The following is a 27,248-nucleotide window of genomic DNA, read 5'->3' on the forward strand; positions in this document are numbered from 1 at the left end:
ACTGTGTCTCTGTCCCTTAGCTTTCTCATGTCCAGAGTCAGAACTGACTTTCCATCTGAGCATCTGCTATGCATGGGTCTTCAAAAACATTGTTTCATCCCAGCCTCATAAGACTCTTGCAATGGAAGGGATTATCTGTTGTTCCACTTTGCAGGTGAAAGGATTTAGGATCAGGGTTGCACAGTAGTTCTCTCTCGACACAGCACCAGGTCACTGGCCCGTTGAACTCAGAGCCCAAGCTCTTGTTAGTACAGCCTGGTGGGTCATCACCCAAATGGCCGTAACAATGATAATGATGCAATCAAGAACCTCAAAGCAGTAGCTGACAGTAGTGAGCACTCAGTATGTGCTGGGTACCAGCCTCAGCATCCTGGCTGTACTATCTCACTTTATCTTCCCAACACCTCTGATGGATAGGGACTAGGACTAGCCCCAATTTACAGATATGAATGGTAACATTCAGAGAAGTCACTCATGCAATGTGACACAGTGCTAAGTAGTGGAGCTGAGATTTGTTCTGCAAGACTCTAGAATCCCCAAACTGGAAGCCTTTGCTATACTTTCTGGGCCTTAACTTTGCATTCCTATTTTTAGTTTATAAACTATTTTTACTCTCCTGATCACATCTAACCTTCACAAGAACACTACTAGTGAGTGTTACTGTCCACAGTTCTACCCAAAGGACACGGACTCCCGGAAATATGAAATGGCTCCTATTAAGAACCCAGGTTTCCTAATGGCCCTTTGGGTGTGTTTCCTACTATGGAAGAGTCACTGCACTTATTCTACAGGGATATTGCAAGGATTAGGTAAGATTGTATGCATGGGAGCGATTATTTAAATTTAGAGAGCGCTGCATGTATATGAGGCAAATCATTGTCAGCGTAGCTAAGGTGCTCAGGAAGGTGACACCCCTTTCCAAGGAAGGCCTGTGAAGGTGGCTCTCCAGCTCACGCTCATCTTCTAGCACGGCATGGCCTGGCCCCCTGAGTGGTGCTTCCAAGGAAGCTGGAATGAGCAGCATCCCAAAAGTCAGAGCATTACTGCCAGGATTCGGAGGGCACTAATGCTTATTGGTTATTGCAACAAATGCTTATTTGTTGAAACAGATGTCAGAAACCCCAGCTGCATTACCACGAGGGGTGCATCAGTGAACACAAGAAATAAAGTCCGTGTTCCCTTGGAATTTACATTCTCATGGGGCAGACAGATAGATAAACCATAATAGCAACAAGAAATAAAGCGGGTAGAGATGGGTGGATCGGGGCAGAGAGGTGCTATTTTTGATAGCATCATCAAGGAAGGCCTCTCTGAAAAGGATGACACTTGAGCAGAGACCAGGGCAAGCAAGGGAGCGAGGCGTGTGGCTATCCGGGGGCAGAGTGTTCCAGACAGCAGGAAGAGTGAGTGTGAATGCCCGGGGCGCAAGCATCCTCAGCGTGTTTGAGGAACAGCGAAGGAGGACGGTGTCGCCCGAGTGGATTGTCATTTTGTATTTTGTGACCCAGAATTCTTTTTGAATCAGCTACCTTTAAAAAAAAAATGACAAATCTACTATAACATGCTGCAAGTTTGATATGTTTTTCTTGCTAGAGACTTCGAATGTTGAAGATAAAAGATCCTTAATAGAAGGTTTAAAAATCCTTAAAGTGGTTGGAATATTAGATAAAAGCAAAAGAGAGACACCCAGCAATGTATGAAACCATTTTTATCACCCTTAAAATGACGCAAATTTGATTTTTTTTAAAAAACTTGTTTAGAAAAGCAAAGTTACATCAGAAATATCCTTATATTGGGATAAAAAAAATCTTTCAAAAATATGCATGGCACAATGTGAACAAAAAATGTAGGATGTTAAATCCTATTTAAGATAGTATTCTAAATGTGTTAAGATTGAATGTGCACACGGAGAAGACTCAGAAAGGGACACAGACAAATGAAAATATTGATTCGATTCAAGGAGGGGGGTCTGTGGGTAATTGTCTTCTTTTGGGATTTATATTATTTCAGAAATGTCTTTAACAAAGCAGCTTAAAAAAATTTTTTTTATGTGCCACAAGATGGCAAAGTTAATACCCAAATAGATGCAAAAGCTCTTGGAAGGGGGTTGAGTTTGAATTCAGAGAATTGCTCTTTAGATGAGCTGGTCTTACGCAAGTTCTCCTGGAAAGACAAAGGGATATGCATGTCCTGCTCGGTCGGGCTGATCTGGATCTGTGATGACTGGCTATATGACCTCTACAAAGTCACTTAACAGTTCTGAATATTGGTTTCATCATCTTTAAAGTGGGCATAATAAGTGAGTATTAAAAGAGCTGGTGAATACGGCATAATAAACACTAAATGGAGGTTGGCTACATTATTACAGCTGGGCTGGAGGTGCACCTTGCTGCATAGGCACAAAAGAATTATGTTTCTTCCAGTCGTTTTGCAGTTTTTCTCAGGGACAATTGTCAGCCCGGCACATTCATGCAATTTCCCAACTGCCAGTGGGCACAGGCAGTTAAGTTTCTTTAGCAAAACATCTATTTTAACTGTTTTCTTTTCAATTGAACATATGCACTTCTTTTTTTTTTTTTCTTTTAAATAGAATTAGATTTTATGAGTCATTGAAGGACAGAAGTTACTTCCTCCCCAAATTCTCTGCCATGGCCCAGCAATAACTCAGTTGCAAGGCATGCTGGGAGGAGCATGAACACAGAATGCCAGAGAGGACGGGGAGGGGGATGAGGATGCTTCCCACTTGTAGAGGTGACCCCTGATGGCATGTGCACGGAGCGCCAAGAGTGCCCAGGGGATCGTGGTAATTCAGGATCAGCTCTGGGTTGGTAGCAGCATCCAAGGATATGGCTGAACTTCAGGGCATTTCTGCAGGAGGCTCCGGCAGTTGTCTCGGCCAGCAATGATTGGGTTGTGAGAAACAGAACACCCCTGTCTCCCACTAAACTAGCTCATACAAAAAAGGCGGAGAAAAGAGGATTTTATTAGAAAGAAATCACCCAAAGTCAAAGGTATACCTGGGCCTCATAAAGAACTGGAATCTGTAACCTTAAATCAGCCTAGAATGGATTTTTTCTGTTTCTTTTTCCTTGCTTTCTCTGCTTCTCTTTGCTCGTAAGAAACGTGGCCTCTTGCAGTTTCCCTGGCCACCGAATTTTCTGAGTCCCAATTTATACTCACAGGAAAGGGAATCTGATTGGTTCATCTTGGGTCAGGTGTTTATTCCTGGCTCAATCAGCTGGTAATTGGCTACTTCTAACTCAGTAGGAACCTTAAAAGGTGGTGTTATATCTACAGGGAGCGGAATAATTGGTGCTCATGCCAGGTGGAAGGCTTCATCTTGAGTCCGGGGAGACCAACTGGGTTGAAGCAGGATATAGTTATAGCCTAGTGCTACAAACACGGCATTCAGTGCCTCCCCAGAGAGGAAGCTGGTGAGAGCTTGGCAGGTATCAGGGCTTTAGTCAACTAACACCACCCGGGGATCTTGATTGCAGGAAAGGAATCAGGGATGCAGCCCAGGCAGCTAGAGCCCTGGCAGGTAGGAATGGGCAGGGCCTGATGCTCTCCGCTTTCTTGATGGTGGCCTTTGTATATTCATTCAAGAATCAAATGTCTGTGGAATTCCAAAGAAGAAGAGAGGTTGTTCTAGCTGAAGAAAAAATATATATATTTGAGAAGTATTAGTTGCTTGGTTCCTACAGTGACTCTAAAACTATAAAATACAGAGGAAAGAAAAGTGTGTGAACACGTCATGAGTGAGGCTCTGTGAGTGTGCGTGGAATTGTCGTGCATCATCTGGTACATCTTGGCGACACTGTCCTCTGTGAAGAAGCAGCTATCATTACCCCCTGTAGGAAGGCAGAGAGAGTTTGAGTAACTGACCCGAGGTCTTGGAGTAAATATCCAATATCACTGGGACTTGAACCCAGGAGTAGCTGATGCCAGAGCCAGGGCTCTCCGCCACAGCACTCCACAGCCTGTCTGCAGAGAAACAGATGGCCCTGAGCAGTAAAGGGAACAGCTTACAGACAGGATGAATTCACAGACAGCTTAGAAAGTCATTAAAGATCATTAAATAGACGAATTCTTACTGCAACTCACCTGAGAGCATGGTGTATAGAGGTGCCCACATGGTTGGTTTTTCTCTGTCCACGGTATCTTATTAAATGTGGCAGGTGTCCCCCTAGCAGGTATCATGTTGCAGCTGTCTTAGGGGAGACTGTCTCTTTGGAATTCCTTTGTCCCATCCGGGGACACCCAGATGAATTCTGCACATGCCACCCTCGTCATCATTTTAAATCAGACTGTCCTCATACTCATGGGTTCCAAATTTGGGAAATTCTATCCAAACATTTTGCATGATATGGTGACAGGTATTTAATTTGAATTATTTACCAATTGAATTTGAGAGATACAGGAGAAGGGGTAATTTTAAATTACCTGAAGGCCCTAGAAGCGTAGAGGACAGGGGTAATGAAGAATCACAACCACAATGACAATTTTGAAGAAACACTTTAAAGTTGAGCAGACTGGCTAGTTTGAAGAAAAAGATGGTGAGTTTGCCTTTCTGAGCTTTTTAATTGGAGTTGACAGTGGAACACCCACGTAGAAACGTCCTGTAGCCAGCTGGAGCTGACTGGAGCTCAGGAGAGAAATGTAAGTCAAGATTCATCAGCCCAGAGGGATGAGAGTTGGAACTCTGAGCGGTGACAAGTCCTCTTTGGAATATTGAGCCAACCAGAGAGAGCCAACCTGGGCCTCGGCCTCAAGTCCATACTCAAGAAATACTTTTTGATTTACTTGCATTGGAGTCCAACAAATAAGCCTTAACCAAAAACCGCTGGGCATGAGGATCAGAAAGATCTTGCAATAATTTTATAGGAAGAGTGGGGAACAAAGCCAAATTTCAGGGAGTTACGAAGGAGAATAATTATGTAAAGATTGGGGGCAGTGGGTGAGGACCATTTAGTTCACTGAAGCCTCCACAGTTCACTCTTTGTGTCTCCCATGCAATTTCATTTATCACATCCTATTTTAAATTATAGTTAGAATTCGTTGTATATTTGTTTTACCTGGGATTATGAATTCTCCGAGGGCAAGCCTGTATCTTATTCATCATTTTTGCCTCTTTCAACGTCCAGCGCCATGACTTGCAAAAATAAATGCTCAGTGAAAGTTCTAAAACTCACTTCTCTGCTCATGGTTGGCTCTAGATTGCCTCTGACAGTGTTTCTCAGATTTTGATATGTCTTACTGTGGAGCGGGAGATGAACTTGGTGGTATGTGGATGAATTGCATTTATTTTAAAAATAAGTCATTTAAAGGATTGATGTACCAAAGCCAGACTAGATATAGCATAGAGATGATAGACTCTAGAGCTTTTCTTTTTTGCAGAGATGATGAATTTCCATTTATGATTCTGGTATGCGTTTAAATTTTTTTTAAATAAGCATGATTAAGCTTTTAAAAAGCAAGTTAGTAAAAATTATTTTTGAAATAAGTAAATTTCAGTAGAGGATACAGGCAGAGTTGAGAAAGACCTTGAGGCCAACTGGGAGACAACTGAAGTTTGGATCAATGAATGGCTTTACGAAGTGTATTGTAATTTGGTCCCATTCTACCTTGCCCACTTCTGTTATGTGACTCCATGCATTTTGTTCTCCCTCTCCAGCCATGAAATGAGGGGCTTAAGTACTTAGCTGTATTTTTTTTTTCACAATGCACATTAAAACAAACATGAAACTATAAAGGTAAAAACATATGCATCCATGGGCTACCTAAAATTATCTCCTACCTCATTTTGGGAAACATCACCGTTGGGAAATTTATCTGGTCTCCTCCACTTGTCTGGGGAAATCCTTAACACGGGGCACTGTGGATCATTGCCAGCGGCATCTCTGGCAATAAGATAGTGCCTGGCACAGAGTGGGCATCATTAAGCGTTTGTTCAGAAACGAAAGGACAGTGAGATGCCAACCATAACACTGAGTAGCTGAGGCGCTGGATTGTCAAAGCCACACTTGGTACAGTTCAGAGATGATGGCTCTCAGGGTTTCCCCACATATGGCGAGCGGCAGAGACACGCCACAGAACGTTACCCACAGATGAGCTATCCCCCCATGTGGGGGTTCCAACTAATGAGTTTGGGGGGCAAGTTGAGTTCTTCCCAGCAGAAAGCAGGCAAGTGAAATCTCTCTCTCTCTCTCACTTACTTTTCTCTTTGTGGCCGATGCCATCTGCTAGTTTTAAAAATAATTTTTAAAAGCAAGTGTTTTGGTTCTCTCCAACGTGCAGCAAAGACAGATGCTATTTTTAGGCTTGTTTTCTATCAAAAATCCCCCAAAGAACCAGGGGCTGGGTGTCGGCGGTTCTGGCGTACTGTCTGCATTCTGCCACCAACTTGTATGTGACCTTTCTGCAAATCTCATGTGCCTTGGACCTTGAGAATGGAAGTGATAATTCTACCTCTCTCCACTTCTCATTAGGGATGAGAGTAGTATTAGTCTGAGAAAGGAAAGCCATTTCAAAAACAAATTGGCCAAATGGGATGTGTTGGGGGGTGGCCGTGACCTTCTGATTTCAAGATTTTTTTTTTAAGCACCAAAAGAGGCAAGAAAAGGTTCAGCTTTCTCTGCTGCACCTCTTTTCATAAAGTATATGTTCTATAAAATTTGGATTCAGTCAAAAGGCCACACTTCAGGAACTAGAAGAGCATAAGCGGCCTTAAGGCCACAGGTTCCCCACCCCAACCTGCCAGTTTGTGTATTGATGTATGGTTAGATCTCAATGTTCCTTCTCTTCCCTCTGGACTGGAAGCTCTTTGTGGGGAAGACTAACTATAACTATGTTATGTCCAGCCCAGAACCTTTCATGCAAGATGCACTTACTGCAGGCAGCTTAATGAGAGGTTGCGAGAATGAACTCTGGAACCAAACTGCCAGGGTCCAAATCCTGGCTCTACAGTCTGCCAACCAAGTGACCAGTGGCAAGTTACTTAGCCTTTCTGGACTTCAACTTTCACATCTGTAGAAGGGAAAGAATGATGACACTTGTCACACTGGGTTGTTTAGAGGGATAAGTGAGACAAAACACATAAAAACATTTAGCTGAGTCACATGGTAAGTACCCCAAGGATGCTAACTTAATTTTATTATTGTTGTTATTATTAATATCATTATTAGGCACTCAATACATATCTGACAAATGCACATATGACTGTTATAATAAGCTAAAGTTCAGTACACTGTACAAAAAAGTTTTTTTCAGAAGATTTTTTAAATGGTAAATTAAACATTTGTTTTATGGTCAACATCACTTTAGACACTCTACATAGGTCCTCTGGGTAGGGTACTCTGATAGTTTCTAGTTTGTTCTCTTTCTTTTATTTTCTTTTTTTTTTTAAAGTTGATCATGAACTGCCAGATCGATTTAATGATCAATTAAAGTGTGATACAACTTGAGTTTGAAAAACACTGATGTGGCTGAAATAACCAGGCAGTGTCAACGGGACATCTCATTTTCATCACATTTACGATTGGCAGCACTGTGCATGCCCTTGAGTCACTCTGTTAGAGATGGTTGATTATATTGCCCTCATTTTATAAAGGGAGATATCAAGGATCAGGGATATAAAGTGGTCTTCCAAAGCCCACCCAGCTAGAAAGTTTGGAGCCAAGGCTCCAGTTCCAGCCTTCTGACTGTGTGAATGGTGTCTTGGAGGCCCACTAATTCCTGTCTCTACGATCACTCATTCATTCATTTAATTAATGTGCATGGATGGCTCTCTTTGGCCAGGCAAGGTGCTGGGCTCTTGGTATACAGTGGGAAATGAATTTGACATGGTTTCTGGCTTTGTGGAACTTTCAGTCTTATCTGGCATGAGTTTGTTTCTTTCAGAGAGAAAATCAAAACCTTCGTATTAGCCTTTGAGGCCTTACATGATCTGAGTCCCTTGTCACCTCTCTGGCCTCATCTCCTGTCTCTTTTCTTCTCACTTCTGCAATCACACTGGTTCCCTAAGGTTCTCAAAGCCCAGCAGATGTGCCGTGGCCATAGGGCCTTTGCACGGACGGTTTCTTCCATCTGATAAGCTCTTGCTCTAGATATCTGCATAGCTGCTTCAGTCAACTCCTCCAAGTCTTTGCTGAAGCATCTCCTTCTCGACAAGACTTATCCTGAACACCTTACGGAAATTAGAACTCCCTTCTCCCATCTCATCCAGCTGGTACTCCCAATCTCCCCCACTTCGCTCTGCTTTTTCTATAGCACTTATTATGTTTTAATGCTCTATGTAATTTGTGTGTCATGTGTAGCACTCATTGTCTTTATCTGTGTCCCCCTTCTAGAATGAAAGATAAAGGCAGGGGATTCGTGTTGGTTTTGTTCACTGCTTTATTCCCAACAACCTATATCTATAGTAGGGTATCTCGTAGGGACATATAAGTATTTTTTGACTTAATTGATGAGTGAATGGATGAAATAAATAGTCATCTAGTTAAATATATAGTTACAAATTATGATATGATTAGAGGGGAAAAAAAACCCACAAGGGTTCACAAAAGACTGTAGCAGGCAGCCCTAATTTAGATTGGGTGGGTTAGAAGTTGCGGTTTCTTTAGGCTAAGAACATGAGAGGGACTTAAGTCCCTACGACTAGTTAATGCAGACTCTGCCATTGCAAACCAAAGGAACATAGCATAAAGGAGTGATTTAACCCAAGCAGAAGTTTCTAAGAAGAGGTGAAGTCATTCATTCATTTAATAAGCACCCTTTGATGGAAGGGGAACAGACAGATCACACGTGGGTGCTGCTCAAGGACCACAGCACACGTCTGTCTCATTTGACCCTAATGCCACCACTGTGGTTCTGTCAGTATCTCCTCTTTACAGATGAGGAAACCCAGATGTTGAGTAACCTCTCCAAAGATACCCATCCAGTAGGAGGCAGAGCTGGTTTTCTCTTTGGCTCCAATGCCTGTGCTCTGTCACCCTCTGGGCACTCACTATTTCCAGTTGTGGTGCCAGGTGCCAGTTGTGGTGCCTCCTCGCACAGCCTAGGAGGACATAGCCTCTACTCGAAGGACGTTGCAATATCCCTTAAAAGACATGTTGAAAAAAATACCCTGAATGGGGCACACATTTATTTTTCTGGCCCCAATTCTTTTACTTCTGGACATGCCCTCCTCAGCTACTGGTTTTCAAAGCTTGATAATTCATGGGTTTTTTTTTTTTGGTTTTTTTTTTGTAGCCACTGTTTAGTTATCTTGTTGCTGAGTACCTCAAAACTCAGTGGTTTAAAACAACAGTAAACACTTATTATTTCACAGTTTCTGTGGGTCAGAAAGTTGGGAGTGCTTTACCTAGGCGATTCTGGCTTTGGACCTCAGATGAAGTTGCAACCACGTTGCCAGCGGGGATTGCAGCCATCTGAAGGCTTGTCTTGGGAGGAAGGATCTGTTTCTAAGGTGGTTCACTCGCCTGACTGGAGTTGCTGCTGGCTGTTGGCAGGAGGCCTCGGCTCTTTTCCACAGTGCTACTTGAGCATCCTCATGACATGGCGGCCGGCTTCCGCCAGAGGAGAAGCTGTAAGGTCTTTCGTGACCTCCTCCTGGAAGTCACGTGTTGTTGCTTTTACGCTATCCCATTCGCTACACAAGTAAGTCCTGTTCATTGTGGGAAGGTACTACATAAGAACACAAACACCAAGAGATGAGAAACATCATTAGGGCGCCATCATGGAGGTTGGCACTACCTGTAGTATTATTGGCACTATGACCTGTAGTAGTATTCACTTAACATTTCCCACTTTTTAAAAAAATTAGCCTTATCCTAAACAATAATATCAATTAAGTCACAAGATTAGTGTGCTAATTATATTTTCTATCCCAAACGAATCTAAACTTGTAGTTATTGATGAAAAACATCATTCCTATGCCACCTATGCTCGCTCATGTACTTCCAGTGGCGCAGATGTTACGCTTGGGGAACCATGGGGCCCAGTGAGTGGGGATCTGTCAGGGGGTCCTGGTGGTTTTGATCATCATTCCAGCTCTGCCCTGCTCTGCATGTGGAGCCTGAGAAACCACAGGGTGCTGATTTTGCGGTTTGCTCTCCTCTTCCAGGACCGCCTGTACTTTGTGATGGAGTACGTGAACGGGGGTGACCTCATGTACCACATCCAACAAGTTGGCCGGTTTAAAGAGCCTCACGCTGTGTAAGTGAGAACTTGTACTGTGTCCTTGGGATAAATGGGTGGGTTGTTAGTTCTTTTGGGGCTTTTTTGCCAACAAAGGATTTTTAACCATCTCAGGCTCTTCTGTGAGAAATATTTGGCCAAGGGAGAAGGTGTTCTGCTTGATAGGATATGCTTTTATTATTATTATTATTATTTTTCCTGGAACCAGCTAGGAACTTGAAGCTCTAAAACCATAGCTATTTCTTTATCTCTAATTCTTGCCTCTGACTCCTAGGAAAGGCCATATAGCTTCCTTGGGGAATGTCATTGTAGGCTTTGTTTGTTCATTTGCTAATATTTATGGAGAGCTTGTTATAGGCCAGGCTCTAAGCACTCAGCAAACATTGTCTCGTTTAATCCTGAGAATAACCTCTGGGAGGTAGATATCAGCACCTCTGCTTTACAGACAGGGAAACTGAGAGAGACCCAGAGAGTTTTGGAAACTTGCTCAGGATCACAGGGCTAATGCAAGGCTGATCCAGAATTTTGACCCACATTTTTTTGCCCATGTTCTCTGTCTTTTCCACCACTCTCCCTCTTAGATGCCTTCACTCCAGGAGATGATCAGGTTGAATAGTGGTGATGGTTTGTGGTTCCTGGGATAGAAGACTGATTATGGGTTTTGGGAAATATGTATCTTCTACTTTGTCCATTCCATTCCCTTTAGTGCCCAAGGCAGCCAGAGTTTCATCTTTTTAGAACACAAATCTCATCTTAATTACTCTCCTGCTTAGAACCCTGTCATCCAACAGGAACACGGCAAGTCATAGGAATTAGCACTGACAACCTCTCCCTGGGGAGTTTGCTAAGATCTTATTGCCTCTCCAGAGAGCCCCCAGGGCTCAACTAGGGCCCCACCCTGTCATACTGGAGACTTGCTGGCACCTGCCCAGCCCAGCTTGCTTCTCTCCTGCCACCTGCTGAGGCTGTGAGCACCATGTTCCTGTAGGATTTGCGTGATCCTGTGCTTCCAAATCAAGCCATTCATATCTCTTAGCACAATTCTAAGAGGTCTGGCTCTTCTTTTATTTCTAACATCTAATTGACCACAGGCTTTAATCTATTATCACACAACACATATTGTCAGGACACTGAATATTCCCCCAGGGTTCCCCCAAACCCTGTCCAACCCTTGTGGTATTACCAGGGTTATCTCAAAATCTCTTTCCTTCTGGAGAGGCCTTCATTAAGAGATTACTTTTTAGTCAGATGTTGTTCCTGATCCTGGTTGTGCCGTTCATTAGCTATGTAATTTGCCTAAGTTATTTCATCTCTCTAAGCCTCAGTTTCCTCATTTGAGGAACAGGTAGGTAATAGTAGGACTACCTCACAGGATTATTATTGGGGTTAAATCAGATAATGGCTAAAATGATGCCAAGTGGATGGTAAGACTTCAACAGATGTTAGCTGTTCTTGTTAAGATATTTTGACTTGCTATGGTCTGAAACCATGGTTCCTCACGTAGTCTATGATATCCCATGGCCGCTCCCTCCCCACTACGCAATTGCTGAACCCCTGCCCACCCCCAGTTTGTCCTTAAGGCATCCCTATAACTCTCTAAGCCACACTGCTAATCCATCCATACTCTCAACATTCTACAAGCCATGTAGCTGACCTCCATGGTGGGACTTTAATGCCCTGTGCCTCGTTCAATATTGTATTGAATTCTGAGAGTTGCCAAGCATATGGTGTCCTTGAATTTCTCCATCACTTTTTTTTTTTTTAATTTCAGATTTTACGCTGCAGAAATCGCCATCGGTCTGTTCTTCTTACAGAGCAAGGGCATCATTTACCGGTAAGTGAACACTGCTATACTTTCCATCTCCTCATCTCCCTCAGTTCCTTCCTTCCCTGCCTCTTTCTTCAACTGCTTTTAAAATTAGAATCCGTGGTGGGGGAGGAATCCTCCAGTACTAACTTGGGCATGTGTTCTGCCAGGCAGCACCGCCCACTGCCCTGGCAAAGTTTGGGCAGCTCTATATGATGATAGAAAATCTCCATGGACTGTGTCACCAATGATGGTTTGGAGCCTCAAACATGAGACCATTTGCTGTAAGAAGATGAGGCTCACTATGGGTACCCAGTACTTCTCTCTCTTGCCTGTGGACCCCACATTTGGGGTCCAGCAAAGCATCTCGTCTGGCCGAATGTGATGGATCATGTTATTGTGAAACATTTTTTTTTTTTTTTTGCTATGCAACTACAACTTGGAAATGGATCTCTGAGTAGCTGCCCTGAAATACAGGATTAAGTTCAGGACTTGGCATTTGCTGGTTTTTGGAGGAGCAAGTGGATGATCATAGCTGTATGAGTCATACCATTTTATATTTCATGCAAGGCAGACTATTGAGCCCCAGGCTGCTGTTTGTCAGTGAGTCCGGGGCATGCAGTTCTCCTTGTACCACGTGGATGCAGATGGCATTGTCAGTGCAGGCTTGGGCTGGTTTTGTTATGCAAGAGAGGCTGGCAGGAGCATGGGGCTTCCAAACAGTGCTTGGCATGGGTGAGGGGCTATTTAAAAGATCAAGAAGAGGTACAAAAGTCCATTTCATTCATTTGTTTGACAAATATTTATCAAAAGCCTAGTATGTTCTAGGCACTACTGTAGGGTCTGAGGATACAGCAGTGAATACAACAGCCACAAGTGCCTTGTCCTAGTGGAATTTATCTTCTGGTGATGGGAGACAGAGAAGGAAATCATAAAAAATAGAGTCTGTCAAGTAGTGATAAGTTCTATGGGGAAAATCAAGCAGGACATGGGGCTATTGTGTGCAGGGTGCTGGAGATTTGCCTCTCATGTGTGGACAGCATGATGATTAGGGTCTGGAGAGTTAGGGGTGAATCAGGAATCCTGGGCCTCTTGCTGCAACTGAAGGATAGATATGCGATGAACAGGCACAAAGAGATCAACCCTGGTAGTTTCAAGGCAGATAGTGGAGGTGAGGCTCTGGGAGCTTGTGGGATGGAGGGATGGGAGGTGCGGGCCTTGTCAGAAGCTTCTAGAGCCCTGGGGCTCTTATTCACTCCTTGAAGTGAGGATATGAGATCTAGTAGGGGAGGGACAATCTTATCCTGAGTACATAGTCCACACCATCCCTGTTTGTCCTGATAATGGAAGGATGAAGGTCAGGAAGAGGAGTGGTTTTACCTGGCACATGGGCAATCCTAGTGAAGGTACTGAAATAAAGAGAAGAATAACAATAATTTAAATTTTAAATAGTATGATCATTCTGCCCATGCTTGCCTCAGTGAACATGTGTCACCGTGTGAGCATGAGATGGAACATGGAAATCCTCTATTTCCCTCATTTTCCCTTTTGACTCTCATAGTGAGAGCATCTTTCTGTGTTGAATGTGATTCTGGTGTTGAAAGGTACACATTATCTTCTGTATGACAATGACTCCTAAATTCAAGCCAATGACTTCGGCTGGTGCTTAACCAGAGAAACAGGGATTGTGGGACATTTCTCACTCTACGTAGTTCTCACCTTGTGTGCTGATGTTAGGACCCAGCTTCTGTGCAGGTTGTGCCACCACTAGACTAGAGCCAACTGGGTTCTTGAGAAGATTAAATAAGGGCCTACAAATTTATTAGAAGAAAATGCAGTCCCATGATAGTAACCAAGAGAGGAAATAATTACAGCTCTGGTCAACTGAGTTGAGATCAAAGGCTAGCTTCCGATCTAGCAGGGAACCAGATTGGGATCTGGGATCCAGGGATCCAGGCCATTGGCCACGGAGATCATAAAACCCAAAGATTAGTATTCCTGGTGCTAAGACGATACCTACTTCAAAACTCTTTCTCCTAAACTAGCTACACATTCTTCCTTTCATGCTTCACTACTAATAAAGTTTTTAAAGGGATATTTACCAATCTTTTAAGCCAATTAGTATGTCAATCTTTTTCCTTTGTGTGTAAGAACAGAGTCTGTCTCCTACTATAAAGATTGAAAATGCCGGATGCTTTCACAACCTCCCCATAGCAAGGGCAGGCACACGACCCAAGCACTGACATTCGGTCATAGTCACTCAAGACCTTGACTTAGAAACTAGTGGGAAAGGAGGCAGAGACCATAGAATCAAGAGTGGCCACAGTAATCAGAAATAGCCAGTGTCTAGAGGCAAGAGAAGAAGAGATTCTTAGCGGCAATGGACAGTCCAGCATTAGGGCTTCCTGGAGCAGAGGGGGTGGTGTCTGTGTCCAGTGGTGGCTCTGGCGGTGTCTTCACTGGACCAGCTCCACATTCCTGGCTGTGTAGTCTCCTAATCTGGTTCTTCAGCCTTCCACAGAGATTCTGTGAGCTCCCCAATATCCTTTTATACATTCCTTTTCAGGTTAAAAATCATCAGGGTTGGTTTTTATTCCCTACCATCAAGAATCTTGATTGAGACAGAGTTCTTGGAATTGATAACCAAATGAAAATTTTTAAAAAATTATGTGACAAAAGATGCATGGTTTTATACCTTCATAGAGATTGCCTTCGTGGTGGTAAAGTCTTTTAAAGTGTTACAAATCACTCCCTCCTTCATTTATAGCTCTAGTTCATTGAACAGTTTTTAAGTAAAGAGAATGAGGAATTATATTAGACTTAAACCCTCTTTGAGGATCACAGCTGGAGATGTTGGGTAGGTGGGTGGGACAAAAGATGCTTCCTGTCAAACTTAGTGTCTGATCTATTGATCACTATCTCTAAAATATGTGTTGATTTTGCCCTTGATAGATTTCTGTAAATGAGAGCTATTGCTGTAGCCCCTTTTTGAAGCAGAAATGAGGATTTATTACATAGAACAAAAGAAGGCAGTAGAATATCAAAAGAGTACTAGTGACAGTGAATAGGATGAGAGTGTCTTCCAGTTCCAAGACCTGCTGGTTCTTGGCACCTGAAACTCCTTTTCTATAACAGATGGAGATTTTATCCCTCCCCTGGTTGACATAGTTTCTGGACATGTGGTCAAGCTAGGGTGGGGGATGTGTCACTATTAATGAAATCACATGTAGACCTAGTATGTTTAGGTGGAGCAAGTTATTGCAAAGTTCAGTTTCTCTAAGTTCCAACCTAGCATTCAGAGACTGCTGTGATTTGTAGATAAGAATGAAGGCTGGATATAAGTAGTACCATGGACAGCGCCAAATTTATTATAATAGCGGAATGTTGCTATTGGCAAACAGTGGGTGCAAGTGGATCCTAGGATGAAGAGACCCTATAGACATGGATAGGACATGCCAGGATATATTTCATTCTTTTAGTTGGCAATGATGACAGCAACTCAATTCAGGCTATCTTAAATTAAAAGAGACATTTATTGGCTGATGTCACTTAAAAGTCCAGGGGCAGATCTGACTTTAGCCCTGGATAAATGCAGGGGCTCAAATGATGTTATGAGAGCCCACTTTATCACTCTCCCTCTAGGTTCTCCTTTATCTATATTAGTTTTCTTCTCTCCATTTGGTGACTCTTGGAGCTTCTAGACTCACATTCTACCACCTGAGCAATCCCAATGGAAAAAGCACTCATCTCTCTTCTGATGGTACCAACTGAAATACCAGGGCTGATACAATGATTTTGATTGGCCCAGATTGGGTCACATGGCTATTCTGAAACTGGCACTGTGACCAGCAGGATGCAGTATTTCCACTGGCCAGGACAGGCCCACATGACCACTTGGGGAGCCAGCACCACCCACACTACATGGCTTGAGAACTGGGGGAAGGGTGTTTCTTCAAAGGAATATTAGGATGCTCTCATCACAAGATGCTAGAATAGGCAGAAACCACAGATGTCCACCACCCACTCAAAATGATTTAAGGGAGAGATGTGAATTGAACAGTAGTTCCCCTTACTTCTCAGGAAGCTGGACTTCCCCATCTTCTATTAGGACTAGGACAATCTGACCCATAGATCAGCCCTACTGACTGGGGCTAAAGCACAAGTTGCTGACATTGGAGTAGGTATTTAGAAGGGAAAGCGTGTTGATACTGGAGCAATCCTGTATGCTGGAGACATACAAGCATTCCCCAGAATATCAAGCTTCCCTCATCAACGCAGATGGAAATAAAAGAATGCAAGTAGAGCACACATCCTTTAGGTTAAAGCTAAACATCACCACTTAGCTCCTCCCCAACACCCTGTTTATAGTTACCTTCCCCAATTACTGCCTCATTGTCATTTTTAGTTTCTTTGCATAGATCTGAATCTATAATAATCATGCTTATAGATTTGAATACTTGTGAATTATCTTTTTCCCTCCACTGGAATTTAATCAGAAGAGCAGGAAGCTTGTTCATCTTGTTCACAGCTATATATCCAGCTCCAGGCATCATAGTGCTTGTCACATAGTAAGCGTGCAACAAATATTTTTTGATTGAAAGAATCAGTGGAAATTCCTGGGTCATGTCCCAGGAAGTGGCCCAGGAGATCTTGGTGGAGTTAAATAAGTTCCTCTCAATCAGTTTTTTTTCTTTGTGATCTCCAGAGATAGCTAAAAAATAATAATTTGGTGGAAAAATAGATCTTCCTACAAAATATAAGGGGTATTTAAGTTACAAAGGGCGATTCTTAAAATTCTCCTGGATACAAGAAGCCTCTGTGGAAACTCTGCCCTTTGTTTAGCTTTCTGTGGATCTCCCCATTCTCAGAGCCACTGTCTCCTTGTGTCCTCACGAGACACTTGGCACAGTTGGCTCTGTAGGAAAAGAAAGAAAAGGAAAAGCACAGAGGTTGGTGGGCCTCTTTTTATCTCCCTGCCAGACTGTCAGGCATTGGAGGGCAGGGCCGGTTTATACTCACCTTCCTGCCCCACAATACCTAGCACAGGGTTTTATGCATAATGACTGGCTATTCGTTGTTGCCTTGAAATAAATAGCATTTATTTAAGTCTCTAAATTCTTGTGTCTGCCACAGTGATCTAAAACTTGACAACGTGATGCTGGATTCTGAGGGGCACATCAAGATTGCTGATTTTGGCATGTGTAAGGAGAATATCTGGGATGGGGTGACAACTAAGACATTCTGTGGCACTCCAGACTACATCGCCCCTGAGGTGAGAGCTGCTGGGACCCGCATGCACATCCCTGTTGCAGGGACGTCCCCTCTGCTCCCCAGACAGCCATGCAACAGCCAGAAAGGGTCAAGGGTGGTACCTTGCAAGGGAACCTCGGGCTGGTCCTTCTCCTACACTCTAAATCGTTCCTTTGAGATCACACATGCAAATCAACTTAGCACACATCCAGAAGCTCAGGCCCAAAATACATCAAGGTTTGGGAGAAAATTTAAATAAAACTCAAAAGAACCATCCAACACACATCAGTACAATTCTTTGTCAAGCTGCCATGGCTCATGGCCATATGATACCTTATAATTATGACATTGAAATGTTTGTTGAGAGAGGGAGAGAGACAGAGAGAGAGAGAACAGATCTCCTGGGCTGACATATGACACAGGGTCTGTGTACTATGTATGTCCCTCAATAGGAAAGTGGACAATAGCCTATGATTTGTTTATAGCATGAAATACTACCAGGCATTGATTCAGAAGAGTGAGTTAGATTACATATGTAGATATGGAAAGATCTTCAAGACATATTGTTAAGGGAAAAAATACCAAGGCACAGAATGGTAAACACAGTATGATACCATTTACGGACAGCAACAACAGTACACAGAACACTGCTATGTGTTTTCTATGAGTATGTACATATGCATGTAAAAGTATACAAAATCTGGAAGCCTACAGACTGATTTTATAACATTAGTTACCTCTGTGGGTAAGAACATGGTAAAGGGAAATTTAGCTCCTTGTGTATACTGTTTACATTTTTTACAAGGTAAATGTATTTGTGTATTTTATACACTACTCTTATTACTCGAGTAATAAGAAAGTAATCCTTTTTTTAAAAAAAAAAGTATTCCTTTATGAGAGCCCAGTGGAGTTTTCCGTATGTGGCGTAGTTTGATCTATTATTATTTTGTTAATTAATTAGCACATCAGACACAATCTATAGCACAGTGCTCTGCTAGGCTATGAGTTCAGGAATCTCTGACTCTCAACTCTAGTTGCACTTTAGAGTCACAAGGGAGCTTTTCAAGTGTAGGATGCCCAGGCTTCACTCCAGATCAATTGAATGATTCTAATGCAGGATGGGACCCAGGTTCTTCTGTTTTCAAAAGTCCCTCATTGGTCATGATTCAGGCAAGTACAAAATGCCCTGAGTTTTGTTGCCGGTGGAGTTGCCTCCTTCTCCACCCCACCATGGGAGGAATAAACCGAGGGGCTGGCTTTGTCTTGAGCTAACCACATCACCTCTAGCAACTTCTCTCACCTCCCAGGCTCTACTCTGCTTTGTAAAAGGATTAATTCGTTGAGCCATCCTAAGGCTCAGATAAGACATGGAGTACTTTAAAAGTGAGAACACACTTTCAATAAGAAGTGTTCTCCTGGAAAGCTTTCCCTTCTGTATCTGGTGGTCACTTCTCCTCAGAGTGCATTTCATTCACTCATTCATTCATTTATAATTGACCCAAATAATTGTATACATTTATCATGTACATGTTGTTTTGAAATATGTGTACATTGTGAATGGCTAAATCGAGTTAATTAACATATACATTACCTCACATACTTATTTTTTTGTGGTAAGAACACTTAAAATCTTGCTTAGCAATTTTAAAGAATATAATACATCATTAACAACTACAGTCGTCATGTTGTACAACAGATCTCTTGAATTGATTCCTCCTGTCTGACTGAAATTTAGTATCCTTTGACCAACATCTCTGCATTTCTGATTGTGGAGTGGAAACCAGAGTTGGAGACAGAGATTAAGAAGCAGACATTCACTTTGTAGCCAAGTTTGCCCCAACACCTTTATTGAGGGATAAAAAGCAATTTGAGGGAATTTATTGAGGGAATAAAAAGCAATAACTGAATTAGAGAACATTCCAGTAATAGCTAATATTTTGAAGGTACAATATGTGAGAGCCAACTAGTATCTCGTTCATCATCACAAAACCCTATGGCATAGATATTATGATAAACTTCTTTTTGTAGATAAGGAAACTGAAGCTTAAAGAAGCTAAGTAACTTCCCTCATGGTCACACAACTGGCGCATAGGAGTCAGACTGTCTGACCCTCAAACCTTAGCCTTTAACCTTTGCCATAGTACCTCTTAACCTTTGACATGGTTAGTTTTACACCCTTACATACTAAAAGATGGACAGACACATGACTATTCTAGACTTTGCCATCCTCTGGCAATTTGGTGATATGTGTCAAAAATCTTACAACTATATATTTATCATTTGATCCATGAATTCTACTTCTAGGAACTTATCTTAAGGAAATAATTAGACAGATGTCCAACTATCTAATTATAAGGATATGTGTTGCAGCATCTTATCAATTCCTAATCAATTGGGAATTGATAAGATCGATTTTGGTATATCCACTCAATGGAATTCTATGCAGAAGGAAAAACCGATTATGTTGATGTACAAATATTACCAAAGAAAATTTAATAACATACTTTATTAAAAGTCCATATACTAAAGTGTTTGTGTGTGTGTTTAAACACACACATATACACAGAGTTTAATGTGAATTCATAGAAAAGAGTCTAGAAGAAAATAAACCAAATATTAGTCATAATTATTCTCCTGATAAAGGATTATGGGTGATTTTCATTTTATTCTCTTTGTTTATCTATGTTTTTTAAATAAGCAGTAATATAGTAACAGATGTTTTTACCCTTATAAGCTTTTTGTTCTTAATTGCGGTTTAAAAGTCACATAAAATTTACTATTTTAACTATTTCTAAGTGTACAGTTCAGTAGTGTTAAGCATTTCACATTATTGTGTAAATGTTATTACTTTTACAATGAGAAGTAATGATAGCATTTCCTCTTAAAAATGCCGCACTCAGTGTTTTGAAATTTAAAGAAACTAACACACCAAACTCAGTGCTTTAGAAAGGCCATGTGACATCACAGGTGTTTGCCTGGCTACAGGCAGTTACCTCTGGCATTCCCTTGAGTAGCTAATGCAAAGAAATAGCTCAGGAGGGCACTACACATCCTGTCCACCCTTTGAGACGCTGGCCGGCATCTAGTTCTGCCGCAGCCACTATAATCTTTCACAACAGACAAGCAACTCATGCCAAACAACCCCCCTTCTACCACCTCACCCAGGGAAGGTCCACTCCTCTTGTAGAAGAAATACAGATTCAGTCTCAAGCCATCACACTCGAACTGCCAGCCTCTCTGAAGGGCTACCTTCTGTTTTGCAGATAATTGCTTATCAGCCCTATGGGAAGTCCGTGGACTGGTGGGCATTTGGAGTCCTGCTGTATGAAATGTTGGCTGGGCAGGTAATTGAATTTTAAGTGATCTGTAAGAAAAGTCCTCCCCCACATGATGTCTTTAGAAGAACGTGTCAGCTTGGTGAGAGCTTGTAATTCTGAGCCTCTGTGACTTTTTTGGCTTTGGGCGTATCCAAGTCTGTTGGCCATTATTCCTCATCTTCTCCTGGAAAGCTCTGGAGTGTGGCCTCACTGTGGACCCCAGGGAGGAGGGTCTGCCGGTTGGGAGCTGCTTGGGTGGGGACTTGGGGAGGGCTCAGGCAGGGATCCTTCTCCTCCCACCCTACCCTGTTCCACAGGCACCCTTTGAAGGGGAAGATGAGGATGAACTCTTCCAGTCTATCATGGAGCACAATGTGGCTTATCCGAAGTCCATGTCCAAGGAGGCTGTGGCCATCTGCAAAGGGGTAAGTCTCTGAAAGCTCGTGGCCACCACATACTGGGGTGCAGCTTGTGCCCTGCACAGGGACGCCCCACCAGGGGGAACGGAGACAGAACTCCATTTGCCAACGCAAGGGCCCTGGGATGGAGCTGCTACCTCCTGGAAGAAGGACAGCTTTTTTTCTAATTTGTACAGAAGCACCGCAGAGGCCTGCCTGCCATGGCATCTTGCTGCTGGCAGGACTCCAGCGTCTAGCCCAGCACAGGGCAGGGCTTAGGGAATGAATGAGGAAGAGATCACAGAGACTTCGTCAAAGGGCTGGAACCCATGGGAAGGGGCACAAGAGGTCTTTGGCACAATTTGGGCCACCTTGCCCTGCTCTGCCACGAATATATTTAGTTAATACTAAGAGTGGGTGACTTTTGTTCTAAGAAAATGTCAGGCAGTATTGAATGAAAGGAATTCTCTAGATAAGCTGACTCAAACGCAGTGTCTCCAAAGCCCCGGCCTCCTCCCACCACCAACATACACACAAATGGCTGTAAGGGCGTGCACATTTATACGCCTGCTGTTTATGCAAATTGTGCCTGTAAAGAAAGCAGGGCATATGTTTACCGGTAAGGATTGTTATGCCTATTGCGTTGGGCAGGAATGCTTACGGTGACCTGTGTGAGACCCTCCAGATCAGTGGTCCTCACCTCTGGAGCCATCAGGGTGACCTGAAGTGCTCGGCTTCATCCCAGAAATTAAGTCTGGGCATCAGTATTTGTCCCATGTGTCTTGCAAATCACTACCTTTAAGCATATTGTCCAAAGGAAGTAATTTTTCGACTCTGAGGGAAGTGTGAAAGCAATGTCCCAGAGAATATGGTGCAAGGATGGTGCCTTTATAAGGCATTTGCTCTCCCTCCAACCAGGGGTGCAGGCGAGTTCTCGAAGTTAGAACCTGGCTGGCCTTAACGGTAGGCTCCCACCTGTGGGTTTTAACCAACCAGGGCTGCCAGGCCTAGATCTGTGGGGTGTTTGCAAATTTCCCATGCCCTACGTGGCCCTAGTCTTCCTAACCTCACTCAAGATGCCATATGAGCTGGCTTGGGGTAAAGAAAAGCTAGAACACTCAGACAGACCAGCCTGTGGCTTGGCTCAGTTTGTAATAGCTGGGCCAATTTCTCAGCCTAAAAGCACCTCGTTGCACCGCCTAAATTCCCACTCTCAGTGAATCACCTAAGCTTTGTGTCTCAGCTACATAGGTTAAGATGCAAATCTTCTTGGGAAAACCACGTGTGAATTAGTCTCCATCCCTGACATCTTAAGTGAATTGCTTGGAAATATTTTCTTTGAGGGTGTGAAGCAGGGAGAGAAAAAAATGAGGATCAGAGAGTGGAGACCCAGAAGTTCATTAGGAGCTTAGGCAAAGCCCGCAGGAAAAAAAAGAGCACAGACCGAGACCCGTGCAGACTGCTGTGGACATTCTATTGAAGGAGGGGGCAGTTGCAAGAAGAGTCACACACTGAGCTTTTGGTTTGTTTAATCATTGCCAGCATGTAAAGATCAGGGGATTTCCCATAAACATTCAGCTTTCCTATTGAAAAATTAGATCTTTGCCACATTGGCCTGTCATTTCTGCAAAGTGTCAGTCAACTGGATTGAAACCACTGCCCTCTTTAATTTGCAGAAATCCCTGTCTGTTTCCATTCCATCTGGGATCAAATCCTTGTCCAGGTATTCTTAGGAAGTTGACCTCATCTGCAGATTGGGGATAATAATAGCACCACGTGGAGAGGTCTTGGATGATTAAATGAGTGAATATCTGTAAGTCACTTAGGAAAGACCTTGACACTCTACTTCCAAACCCTCGGAGGTTACTCTTACTGTTGCGAATGCTGGCCCTACAGCACCACGTGCCAGGCTCCTCTTGGCATTTGAGTTTGCATCCCCTGCAACAGGAACTTGTAAAGTGGGGAACTGGGGAGATCAAGAGACCCTTTGCAAACCCCAACCCTTCCGCTTCCCAGGTACAGAGTCTTAAGCAAGTTTCTTTGTATCTCCAGGCTTCTGCTTCTTTATTTTAAAAATAATAATGACAATACTCACGGAACAGTATTTATATACTCATTTTTGAGAGCAGAAAATGAGCTCTTTGCATGGTGTTGGCACACAGTAGGTGTTCAATACATGCTCAGAGTCTTCCCCTTCCCCTGCCCTGCCTGGACAGCTGGGGCTTGTAAGTGGGTCGTGGAGGAGAGAGGGTTTTCCAGGTCAGCTGCATTCAGCTTCAGCTCCAATTAGCAGTTTCCCTGGAAGAGCAGTTTCCTATTAATTCAGGACCCATAACCTTCAGGATTAACTGGGGTGACTTCCTTACTTTGGGGTTTGGGGGCCTTTTTGAGTTGAGTGGGCTGAATCCAGTGTGGGTTCTTTCTTTAAGGACGATGCCCCAAAGAAGGGTGATGCCGAAGAGAACAGCCGCACGCCTCCTCCTGAACAGCGGGCCCCAGGGGCTGCGTCTGGGAGGTGACCAGAGATTGGAACAGTGATTAAATCCAGCTGTCTACATGGCTTCAGGCACATCAGAGCAGAGTGCAGGAACTGGGCAGAGACTCCGAATTAGTGCTGGATGTTTCTGCAGTGGCTTTTCTTTGCTTGGCATCCTCTTGCTCAGACAGAAATTGAGCGAGACTTTTGAAAACAGTTGCCTTTCAATTGAAGCGGCGCCCTTTGTATGCCCATTAAAGACCCCATTTTCTACCATTAAAAAAAAAAATTAAACTTTGTTCAGATTGCCATTCCCACTTTGAACAAGCTCAAAGTAGACAGAAGCCCAAAGTGTCTGCACATTAGAGTGAAATCAACAGGGACTGAATAGCACAGAACTACAAGAGTTCGGGGTCCGGCAGATCCATTCAAAGCCTGGCTCCGCTCCTTAGCTGTGTGACATTAGACAAATGACTTTACTTCTCTGGGCCCAGATTTTTTATCTGGAAAATTAGCGTGATAATTGCTGAGGCCTCAGAGTATTGCTGTGAAGATTAAAGAGGAATGGGTGATGGCTGGGAAGCCTTTAACACAGAGCCTGACCACATGTGATCTCTCAATACTCAGTATACAGAAGCCATTACTGATACTATTGTCTGTGCTAACCAAGGCCTCATTGCCCTGTCTGTCTTTCCATCGTCTTCCTACACAAATGTCAAGGCTTGGCCACAAATATCCCTGGGGAAACCACATGGGAAGTACACTCACATTTCTTGGGCTTTCTCTCAAAAACCCAAGTTTTGGAGTTAGACAGAGGTGGGATCCATTCCCAGCTCTTACTATCTCTGCCACTTACCATCTTAGTGAGTCCTTGTAGCTGTTTAGCCTCTCTGAGTGTCCACTGCCTTTGCATTCAAACAGGAGAAATAACATACTCACGTAATTGGGTCAGATCATGCATGCAAATAGAGAAGTAGCTTAGAACCTAAGCGCCCAGTTAGTTTTCCCCGTGGAAGATAAAGCATATATGGCCAGTAGGTGCTTGTGTGTGTGACCACAGATTATCTTGTAAGCAGGAAATAGGCTGAACTGAATATCCAACCATGTAGGTGTGAATTTCTGGGTTCATTCCTCCCCATAATCAGCAAGTCCTGGGCAAAAAGCCAAGGATTCTAATGTCATGGCCTACTTGATGTCAAGTCAACTCTGGGAAGCTTCTTGGACTTGTGTGTTGTTGTTGGTTTTTTTTCTTTTTTTTTTTAACCACCAACTCCTCCGTCTTTACTCTCTGTGCATTTGTTGAAGTCTTGAGATCAGAGATATTTTCACGCTGCTTTGGATTCATTTACAAGAGGAAGCCTGTCTGGTTTCATCTCGGAGCATCTATTCATCTTGTTATTTAGCAGTGGCTCAGAGACCCAAAGATGGAAGGTTTTGATAATTAAGTAATTTAAACGGAACACCAAAGAAACCTCAGTGGAGTTTAGTGTAATGTGTGATACAAGGGAAATGAGCTAGGCTAGGTTTTGACTATTTAATGAGCTTTCAGAAAGTAATTACTTGAAACTTGGGCCCATTTGACTAATATTTTTTCTTCTGTTGTGTCATTTTTGTAAGCGCTTTACTGAGAAATGCAAATAGCATATGACTGAATGTGGCTTTTGCCTTGGTCAAACTCCAGTTTTCTCATGATAGGAGACAGGGAGTTTGAAGATATTAAAATTAATTTTCAGTTAGTTTTAAATGCACCAATAATTGCATAAAACTCATTCTTGAACCCAAATGGATCACGTGGCATTTCTAACTTGAAGTTCAGGGGCCACGTTCAGGCTTTGGTTCCATCAACCATAAGGGACCCCCCTCCCCTAGCAGTAGGCACTGTTGTCAGGTTATCTGCTGCAGAGTCCTGGCTGTGATTTGTTGCAGGGAGAAAAAGCAAAAAATAATGATTCGTTGAGATTCTTCATTGTGTTTCCTTCCCTAATTCATTGGAGTAATAATTTCTGAGCATGTCTCATTTCCTCTTCTGAAACTTGTTCCATTCAACGCTCTTCTTTCTCTTGAAGCTGATGACCAAACACCCAGGCAAACGTCTGGGTTGTGGGCCTGAAGGTGAACGTGACATCAAAGAACACGCATTTTTCCGGTATATCGATTGGGAGAAACTTGAACGCAAAGAGATTCAGCCCCCGTATAAGCCAAAAGCTGTAAGTAAACTGTTCTCTCTGACTGTCGGGTACTTGTACACATATCCTTTCCCGAGCCCGCTGTGTGTGCCTGGAATACTCTCTGGGCGGTAGACGTCAATGTTTCTACTTGAACATGGCTGTACGGGCTCACATTAATGCACAAAGTCACCGGGTACAAAAATGGAGATTTCCATTCGCGCAGCCCGGCCTCTATAAATACAGAAAAGACAATTGATATTGAGTTTTTGTTTTATTGATTCAATTATTGTAACTCTCTTAGCTGACAACTTTTGGGGAATGGTTCTTTGGTGAGCAGGGTTCAGATCCATTTTTGGACTGTGATAAAGAATCTAATTTTGCCCTCCTCCTTTCCTTGGTTCAACTGTGTCATTTTCTCTTCATACTGACATTGAAAAGGTCATGTTGTTTATCTCAACAGTATTTAAATTTAATTCTGAAACATACACTACGTCTGAGTCAGTAAATAAGACAGCAGTTGGCCAGCCAGCTCCCACCCAAGGCAAAACGGAACGAAGCAGAGGCTGACATGCTCTTAAACTGCAGACCTCTTGCAGGCTTTAGGTGTAGATATGGCTTTGAAATAACTTTTGTAATGCAAGAATAAACATCCCACATTCCCCACAGTCCGTGTGCCCATGGGAGGGTTTGCTATCCCCAAAGACTCAGCAGAGAGTACTTGTCAGCGTTGGGGTGCAGGAGTTTGCGCCTGAATTAATCAGAGCTGTGATTCTGCTGGGAGGATATTTGTTTGTTAAATTAAGTAGAGGGCAGACCTGGTGACTTGATTATGAGTCTCGAAACAACCGACTGAGGCTGAAAAGTGAACATAAACATTATCACTGAAACCTAAAGTTGTAAGGGGCTCTGTGTTAAGATGAAGATGATGATAATGGTAGTTATTTTGATCCTATTATTGTTATTAATTTCTTGAGCAGTGAGTGAGTGTGCCAGGCACCACATTAAGCACTTCACACACAGCATCTAATTAAATCCTCACAACAGCCTGTGAATGCAGGTGCTATAATATTATTTCACGTTATGGAAGAGGAAATGGAGGCTCAGAGAGGTTAAGTGCTCTGTCCATGGTCACTTAGCCATCATGTGATGAAAGTGAGGTTCCAAGCCTCAGGCAGTCTGATTGTACTCGAAGCCACCAGAATCCCCAGGGGCAAAGGGCATGGAGTTTAAGAAAGTCCTGCAGGTGACATCTCCATAGTGCTGCACCTTTCTCTTATTCCAGATGGTTAGACTCTCAGCTCTACAGCATCCTTGATGAGCCCTGTTTCTCTCTGGATTCCCTTTGGTGTTGGGAAGAAGGTCCATTAGAGGCAGCCAGTCCCACTTTGTGGCCCTTCTAATTGTTGCCAGCTTATATATTGATATCAAATCAGCCTCCCCAGAACTGCTACTAGAGTCTCTCTCTATATAGAGAGCACCCTTCACATTTGCAGATGCTGGGTTGAACTCTAGAACCCTGCAATTTCCAGGTTAAATCCCTCCCGCCCCTTCCTGCAAGCATGTCCCGTATGACATCCCTTTGAGGCGCTCCTTGTTCTCCAGAACATCTACATCCATCTCAAAATACAGACACAG

General features: G+C 43.1%; 1 protein-coding gene across 2 annotated transcripts in view; it reads left to right on the forward strand.

Moving 5' to 3' along the window:
- PRKCB (protein kinase C beta) overlaps nucleotides 1–27,248 on the forward strand; it is a 301,234-nt gene that overhangs the window by 249,618 nt on the left and 24,368 nt on the right. For both annotated transcript variants that reach the window (XM_012780169.2, XM_012780168.2), the window contains exons 11-16: nucleotides 10,124–10,215; nucleotides 11,969–12,031; nucleotides 17,138–17,276; nucleotides 20,518–20,598; nucleotides 20,889–20,996; nucleotides 25,512–25,652. In XM_012780169.2, the coding sequence (XP_012635623.1) occupies nucleotides 10,124–10,215; nucleotides 11,969–12,031; nucleotides 17,138–17,276; nucleotides 20,518–20,598; nucleotides 20,889–20,996; nucleotides 25,512–25,652 (624 nt within the window). The remainder of the gene's footprint in view (nucleotides 1–10,123; nucleotides 10,216–11,968; nucleotides 12,032–17,137; nucleotides 17,277–20,517; nucleotides 20,599–20,888; nucleotides 20,997–25,511; nucleotides 25,653–27,248) is intronic.

The sequence above is a fragment of the Microcebus murinus genome, chromosome 19, assembly GCF_040939455.1.
Source record: "Microcebus murinus isolate Inina chromosome 19, M.murinus_Inina_mat1.0, whole genome shotgun sequence".
Classification (NCBI taxonomy): domain Eukaryota; kingdom Metazoa; phylum Chordata; class Mammalia; order Primates; family Cheirogaleidae; genus Microcebus; species Microcebus murinus.